Source organism: Terrapene carolina, unplaced genomic scaffold, assembly GCF_002925995.2.
Source record: "Terrapene carolina triunguis isolate 2854851 unplaced genomic scaffold, T_m_triunguis-2.0 Scaffold95, whole genome shotgun sequence".
Lineage (NCBI taxonomy): Eukaryota > Metazoa > Chordata > Testudines > Emydidae > Terrapene > Terrapene triunguis.
This window is the reverse complement of record NW_020664446.1, coordinates 3,311,380-3,319,250: the sequence shown is the minus strand read 5'-3', so window position 1 is coordinate 3,319,250 and position 7,871 is coordinate 3,311,380. Positions and strand designations below refer to the sequence as shown.

Sequence of the window (7,871 nt, the reverse complement as noted above, 5' to 3'; positions counted from 1 at the left end):
GGCCACCCCATGGGGAGAAGGGGCGGGGCCTGGCTCGGGCAGCCCCACTGGTGGCTGGATGGGTGGGAGGTTCTGGAGGCTGTCCAATGGCTCGGGGGACCCTAGCCCTTTTTGGAGGTGGGGGTGGGGCAGGGCCAGCCCCAGGGTCTAATCCCCGCCCCGCCCCGCCCCCCAGGTGTGCCAGAAGTTGGGCGAGATCTCCCTGCTGAAGCAGCAGCTGAAGGAGTCGCAGGCGGAGCTGGCGCAGCGGAGCACCGAGATGCTGCTGCTGCGGGCCCAGCTGCGGGAGGCGCGGGCGGAGCGGCAGGCGGGCGAGGAGCAGGCGCTGGGGCTGCAGGAGGCGGCGCGCACCCGGGCGCTGGAGCTGGAGGTGTGCGAGAAAGAGCTGCAGCGCCGGAAGAGCGAGGCCGAGCTGCTGCGGGAGAAGCTGGGCCGGCTGGAGCAGGAGGTGGCGGGGCTGCGGGGGGCGCGGCGCCAGCCCCGCTGCCCGGAGCCGCCCGAGCCCAGCCTGCTGTGGGCCAGCGACGAGGCCAAGGCCCAGCGGCAGGCGGCCGAGACGCTGCAGGGCCTGCGGGCCGAGCTGCTTCAGGAGCGCCGGCGCGGCCAGGAGCAACGGGCCGCCTTCGAGGCCGAGCGGCTCACCTGGCAGGGCGAGAAGGACCAGGTGATCGGCTACCAGAAGCAGCTGCAGCACAACTACATCCAGATGTACCGGCGCAACCGGGAGCTGGAGCACCACCTGCACCAGCTCAGCCTGGAGCTCCAGGCCCAGCGGCTGGACGAGTGCGGCCTGCACGGGGCCGAGATCTGCTTCGAAGAGATCACCGCCACCGAGATCTGAGCCGGGCTGTGCCGCCTGCCCCGGGAGCTAGACGGGTTAGCCGGCTGCTTGGGGGGCAGCTGGCAGAGGGGCCCATGGCTGGTTCATGGGGGAGGGGAGCTGGGCCTCTGGCTGCTGGGAAGAGCCGATTAACAGCTGATCCCTTTAGCGCTCGGGAGGGGATTAGTGGCACCTGCTTGTAGCTGGCTGGGGGGTGCCAGGATCATTCCTCTGCCGTATGGGCCCTGTCACCCCGCCCGCCGTGCCCCAGAGCCTCCATCGAGCTGGGAGGAGGTAGCAGGGCTGTGTGGTGGTCTGCATGGGGTGAGGCCCCCTCCTGTGCCGGGGAGAACGGGTCCCTCCGTGGCTGCCAGGCGGGCTGGTCCGAGCGCCAGGCTCAGTGGCACAGCCCCGCAGCGTGTCGCCTGCCAGCCTGCTGTGAGGTGGGTCTCCCCCAGGGATGGTCTGCGGTGCCAGCTGTGAGAGCAGCGCCATGCCCCGGCCACCCCCCCAGGGGGGCTTGCAGGCTGGGGCTTTGCCCAGTCAGTGCAGGGTCCAGCCCAGCGCTTGGGATCTCCACGCCCCTCTTGGAAATCAGCTTCCTCCGCCTTTTGTGGGCTGCTCCCTGCAGAGGCTGTATTGGGGGGCAGGGCACAGGGCCTGCTCTGCCCTGTTCCCCCAGCTTTGCCCTCTGTGTGCAGCCCCCGTGCCTGGCATCCCCTGCCCGTGGCCCATCGGGTTCAGTGGTCCCTGCGCCCAGCCCTCTGCTCGGAGGGCTCCTGCCCGGGCAGGCTGCCCCTCTGCGTTCCAAACACCCGGCTTTGCAGGGTTGCCGTTTCTGTGCCATGCAAATGTACTCTATTTTTGTAGGCCCTACAGAAAGGGGTCTGGGCTCCCCGGGTGCAGTAGCAGTTCATTAGCCGGCGTGATTCCGCTTCCCACCCCTCGGCCGGGAGGTCTGCGCACACCCCTGCCCTTTGCCTCCTGTTCCCGTGTGCTGAGCTCTGCCCCTGCCCCTCCATTGCCAGGGACCTGCTGCACGGTTTTGCTAGCCAGCCCCAGCCTGGCTTTGCCTTTTGCTTCTGGCCCAGCATCTGCCTCTGCCTGGCACGTGCCGTCTCTCCGTCCCCCCCCCCCCCGCTGTGAGCACCTCTGCATGGGGTGCTGCTCACTGCCCCACCCCCATGCCCACCTGTGGCGAGGCAAGGGCAGCCGTGCTGTGGGCGGGGGCAGGGCTGTGTGGTGCCTGGCTGGCAGAGGCTGAGCTGTTGCCCCTTTCTCCCTGGCGTGTCCCAGGCTGCCCTGGGACTGGCCCCATGGGCACTACAGAGCCAGGCAGGGACTTTGCTGGGCCAGGCCCTGGGCACCAGCTCCCTCCAGGGGGGCGGGGGAGAATGCTCCAGCCCTTCCTGTGGGAGTTTCACATGGAGGGGGCCATGCAGCAGTAGGAGGCACCCCTCCCCCACCCTTGTGTGTGGGGGGGTCCTGTGCTGGGAGAGGCCGGAATGGTGAGTGGGCCAGACGCCTGCCAGCCCTTGGCTGAGTCACATCCTCATTGGGCCCCTTTCCTTACATTGGGCTGGGCCCCCATCCCGCCCGCGGGTGCCAGCCCCCTCCTGGGGCCTGCTCATACCGCGGTGATACCAAGCCGGGGGCACAGAAACACGGGGGAAGCTGGGGGGGGGGGGGCACCTGCCTCGCTGGAGTGTAGCCGAGGGGCTGGGGCAGCTGCTGTGCCCAGCCTGTGCCCCCCTCCGGGATCTGATGTGCCCAGTTGGGCACTGGCAGCATCCCCAGCCTGACCTGCCCGTCCCTCCAGCTACAGCCCCCCCGTCCGCCCTGGGGTGCCCAGCTGCCCTGGCACGAAGGGCAGGGTTGGCACTAGACCAAAGGAACCATCTGGGCTGGGTCCATCCATTCGTTACCAATCCTCCTCCCCCTGCCCCGGGCAGCACCAGCCGGCGTGGGTCGGGGTTTTTTTACTTTATTTCTGACCTTGTCTGGTTCTCAGGCTGTGTAAATTTCTTGTACAAACCGAGAGGAACGTGCTAATAAAACCCACCTGTTTTTAAGAGACGTGTGTGTGTCTTGGGGGGGGGCAATGTGAGCACCACCCATGGGCCATTGCCCTGCTGCCCCTTGCCCTCTTCTGTGAGATGCCAGGGGCTGGCTGAACCCGAGTACCTGTAAAGTGCATGGGGTGCCCCACACAGGTTAACAACCTACAGTGGGAGCCGGCTAGTGGAGCGCTCCCCGGGGGGCAGGGGTATGGGGGGGTCATTGCACAAGCAGCCTGCTCGAAGCAATGCTCCCCCCCAGCCAGGCTGTGGCAGGGGAGCGGGACAGCCCCCCAGCAGCTCCTGGCAGCAGTAGTAGGGCTTTTAGCCTCTCCCGGGCCCCCCAGCTCAGAGAGGGATTGTGGGGCCGTGGCTGGGAGCTGCCCCGGCCTGCGAGGTGCCAGCTGGACTGTGGCACATGGGGGCCTCGGGCGCTGCCCTCCCAGCCTCCCCCCAGGCCTGCTGGAGCAAGGACAGTCCCAGCCCCGTGACCCCTCCTGCGGGAGCTGAGCAGCCACCCTGCACCCTCGCTGGTGCCACATGGTCCCCCTAGGGGCCGGCCCGGCCCCCTCACTAGCCCAGCAGGGGCAGGCAGGGAGGGCCAGTATAACACGGTGACCCGTCACCTGCAGGAGGCGACACATGGGGGCAGCCTGGCTCAGCTGGGGAAGGTGCAGGGTAGGCCTGGGTTGCAGCCCCATGGCATGGTAGCCCCCTGTTGCTCCCCCCTGCCCCTGGGGCTGAGTCTCGCCCATGAACCCAAGGGCAGCATGTCAAGGACGTGCCAGGCCCTGGGCCCAAGCCCGGCTGAGGCCCCCTGGTGTTCTCGGGCAGCGCACTGAGCCGGGCGGGGGGGGCTCTTCCCCCACTCCTGCCAGGCTGCAGTCAGGTTTGTGGGGCTGGATGCCCATCGCCGCGGGCTCTGCTTGTCCTGCCGTGGGCCTGGAAGACGTCTGTCCGGCTGTCCCCTCAGCCCGTCACTGCCGGCCTGGCACCGTCCCTGGCTGGGCTGTGTCACGCCTTGGGCACCTTCACCACCAGCTCCATGGGCGCCTGCCGGTTGGTCCTGTAGGCCTGGCGGATGAGGTCCACCGCCCGCTGGTGGGTGACCTTCTGCAGGCTCGCCCCGTCCACCGACACCAGCTCGGCCCCAGCCTGGCAACGCCCGAGAGACAGGGTTGGGAGCCTACAGGGATCGGTCGCCAGCCACTGACATGCAGCCACCTCTGGGGTGGGGCACGGCAGCTGTGGCAACCCTACACAATGATGGGGGCCAGGCAGTGACAAACTCCCCTGGGCCCGGGGGGTTGGTTAAGGGCAGGGCAGCCATGGTGGGGAGGATGCAGAGCACCGAGGGGAGGCATTGCCCACCACTCTGCCTGCAGTGGGGCAGCTGTGGGCCTGGTGCCAAGCCAGCTGCCAACCGGTGCTGTGGGGCAGGGCGAGGGGGTGGCGGCTGCTGGGGGAGCGCCACACTGGGACAATGGGGTCTGCGTGGGCCGCCCACCCCCCCCGCTCCCCAGCACAGCCCAGCTTTGCCATGGGTGGGGGGCTGGGTGCAGTGGCTGTGGGCGTACGGAGCAACCCAGGGCAGGGCAAGCCTGTGGTTTCCCAAGTTGCATGCAGGCAGGGGCAGCTGGCTCTGGGGGGCATCTAGCCCCCCCCCACGCCCAAATGGGGCTTGACCCCAGCCAGCGCCTCCCCACTCTGGGTTGCTGGGTGTCCTGGGCCAGTGGCGCTCGCTAGCTCCTGGCTACTTCCCCTTGGGGCTGGGCTAGCCCTGCAGGACCAGTGGAGCTAGACCAGGGGTGGGCAAAGTACGGCCCGCGGGACCCTCCTGCCCAGCCACCGAGCTCCTGGCCTGGGAGGCTAGCCCCCAGACCCTCCCCCGCTGTTCCCCGTCCTTCGCAGCCTCAGCTCGCCCCGCCGCAGTGCTGTGGGCTGTGAGCTCCTGGGGCAGCTCGGCTGCAGAGCCCAGCCTGACCTGGTCTCTGGGCTGCGCGGTGCACGGCTGTAGTGCCGCCAGTGCTCCAGGCAGCACGGTAAGGGGGCAGGGAGCAGGGGGGTTGGCTAGAGGGCAGGGGAGTTCGGGGGGTGGTCAGGAAGGGGGGGCGGGGTTGGATGGGGCCGCAGGGGGCAGTCAGGGGACAGGGAGATGGGATGGTTGGATGGGACAGGGGTCCCGGGGGGGGGCATCAGGGAAGGGGGGGGGGGGGGGGGGGCAGGAGTCCCAGGGAGGGGGTGTGACGAAGTGGGACTGTTCTTAATGTTTTCCTCAGTTTCCCCTATGCAGTTCTTAAGTATCTAGGTGGTGGGATAAGGGTGTATGGTTGCTGCAGAGCAAAGGGCCAGTGTACATAAATGCCCGACACTCTGTCTCCTGGCAACTAATGGCCTGGGCCCCTCCTCTGCAAAGGTGCCAACTGAAGGTGTTGGAGACAAAGGGATCAGGTGACCTCCTGGCCTGGGAAAGAGACAAAGCCCAGAGAAGGAGGGGCTGGACGGGAGTTTGGAGCTAGCTGGGGACGGGAAGGGAGGGCAGACAGGGGTCTGCCTCGCTGGGCCCCAGAATGGACCTGGCGGAGGGGTCCCGTTCACTGGACCTACAAGCTCTGTTTTGGACCGTGTTCCTGTCGTCTAATAAACCTCTGTTTTACTGGATGGCTGAGAGTCACGTCTGACTGCGGAGTGGGGGGTGCAGAACCCTTTGGCTTCCCCAGGACCCCACCAGGGCGGACTCGCTGTGGGAAGTGCACAGAGGGGCATATGCTGAATGCTCCCAGGAGAGACCCAGGAGGTGAAGCCATGTGAGCGTCTTGCCCTGAAGACGGTCTGCTCCGAGGGATAGGAGGCTCCCCAGAGTCCTGACTGGCTTTGTGGGGAGCAGTTCCAGAGCATCGCCCGGGGACTCCATGACAGGGGGCGCATAGGAGGTGGGGGCCGGGCCACGCCCCCCTCCCCTCCCCGGCTCTCCATACAATTTACGAACCCCGATGTAGCCCTCAGGCCAAAAAGTCTGCCCACCCCTGAGCTAGACCCTGGCTACTTCCCTGCCAGGCTGGGCTGGCCCCACAGGAAGCCCTGTTTCCCCCCTCCCGTCTGGGCTCCAGGCTACATCAAGGGTGGTGGCAGAGCTGGGTAGACAGGGGTGCCAGGGAGGGGGCTAGTGGGCAGAGCGCTGGGCTGGGACGCAGGATATCTGGAGTCCTGCGTCCAGTTTTGGGCCCCGGACTGCAAGAAGGATGTGGAAAATTTGATACTTTATGATTCTATGTCAGCTGGGTTCTAAGGGTCTACCACAGCCTCCCTGAGTGTCACCTCATCGTGCCATGCCTCAGTTTCCCCACCCACCGCTAGCGGGGGGACAGTGACCCTGGGCAGCAGAGAGAATGGCTGTTAATGCTTAAAAATCCGGGACTGCAGGGGCCCATCCTGCCAGCTGCTTCCCATGGGTCTGGAAGCCATCAAGCTCCAGGCTGGACACATCCTGCAGCCTTGCGCTTACAAAGAACCCTTCCAAATGTGACCCGAAGGGTACCTGACGCCGGGGCGCCTGCCTTTGGCTGTAGCCAGCCTGAACCAATGGCTCTGGGTGCCTGAACTGCCCCTTCTCATTCCAACTGACTGTTAACTCTGAACCCTACTGATGGCAAAAGGCACCCGTTTTGCCTCTCTTGCCCCTGAGCAAAGCACACAAAGGCACGCGATGCTCCCGCTATGCAGAGCTGTGCCCCCACCATGCGCTTTGCCATCTCACGAAGAGGGGTGTGGGGGGGCACGGGCAGAGAGGTCCGTGCTGGTGTCTGAGTCTAGTGCAGGAGAGCAGCTGGGCGTCTGTCCGTCAGCTTGCGTGTCTGACTCAGCCCTGGCCAGCGCCGCGGTTATGCGTCCCTCCCCGGGCGCCCCCAGGACCCCCGTCTCTGCCCAGTGTCTGATCACAGAGCTGGTCTGTCCCGCAGAGAGACCAGTTAACCGCCCCGGGGGTTAGCCCCAGCCGCAGCAGGGAGCTCCCGCCCTTCCCCCCGCACACTCCCCGTACCTGCAGGACCCCGCTCAGGAATGCCGCCCCTCCGGGAAAGATCTTCTCGATCCTCACCATCGGCTGCACCTTGGACTCGATCCCGCCCGAGATGCTGATCCCTGGAAGGCAACGAGGTAGCGGTGGAGCAGCCCCAGCCTGCCCAGTCCGCCCGGACCCCTCCGGCTGGCGCCAGGGCCCTGGCACCTGTGGGCAGCCCCCAAGGCCTGACCCGCTTCAGCCAGCCCCGGCCCTACAGCTGGAATGTGTAGGGGGGAGGGGGGCGGAGGGCTAGCGACCCCATGCTGGCACCGTGGCAGGCTCCGGTACTCACACCTGCTTCCAGCCCCATCCCCGGCCCGCGCCCCACTGCGCCCACCCAGTGCTGGGTCCCCCTCCCGGTGCCTTTGGCACCCGAAACTGGATGGAGACTCATGGGAGGCGGGGGGGGGGGGGGAGCTGGTATCTGTATTTAAGGGAGCGCTCCCCACCCCCACCTCCAGGCTGGGCCCAACTGTGACCCCTCCCGGGCGTGGGCCAGGCTGGTTTTCAAACGCCCACGTGACGGGCGCCCACGTTCCTGAAATTCGACTCCACGGCCGGCCCCGGCGCTGGGGTCTGTGAGCACGGCCCTGGGGGGACTCGGCCGCCCCGTGACTGTGCCCGTCTCCAGCCCCTGCGCGGTGCCCACCGTGCCCCAGCCCACCTGGCGCCTCCCTGCCACAGCCGGATTTCAGCTGCCACCTGGGAAAAGCCCAGCCTGGGCGCAGGAGCAGCGGGGCGGCCTGTGATGACAGGTGGAGGCTGAAGGGAGCCCAGAGGCGGGGGGCTCCGGGGTGCACAGGGGGCAGGGAGGGGCTGCAGGGAGCCCAGAGGCAGGCGGCTCAGGGGTGCACAGGGGGCAGGGAGGGGCTGCAGGAAGCCGAGCAGTGGGGGGCTCTGGGGGTACACAGGGGGCAGGGAGGGGCTGCAGGGA

At 67.4% G+C, this 7,871-nt stretch overlaps 2 protein-coding genes across 4 annotated transcripts in view; one reads left to right on the top strand and one right to left on the bottom strand.

Moving 5' to 3' along the window:
* Positions 1–1,941, top strand: part of LZTS2 (leucine zipper tumor suppressor 2) — a 41,411-nt gene extending 39,470 nt beyond the window's left edge. For all 3 annotated transcript variants that reach the window (XM_026651117.2, XM_026651118.2, XM_026651119.2), the window contains exon 5: positions 176–1,941. In XM_026651117.2, coding sequence (XP_026506902.1) covers positions 176–841 — 666 coding nt within the window. In that variant the 3' untranslated portion in view covers positions 842–1,941. The remainder of the gene's footprint in view (positions 1–175) is intronic.
* Positions 1,942–3,891: 1,950 nt separating this feature from the next.
* Positions 3,892–7,871, bottom strand: part of PDZD7 (PDZ domain containing 7) — a 26,424-nt gene continuing 22,444 nt past the window's right edge. The window contains exons 13-14 of the mRNA XM_026651044.1: positions 6,917–7,017; positions 3,892–4,032 (exon numbers count right to left, since the gene is read on the bottom strand). Of these exons, the coding sequence (XP_026506829.1) occupies positions 3,892–4,032; positions 6,917–7,017 (242 nt within the window). The remainder of the gene's footprint in view (positions 4,033–6,916; positions 7,018–7,871) is intronic.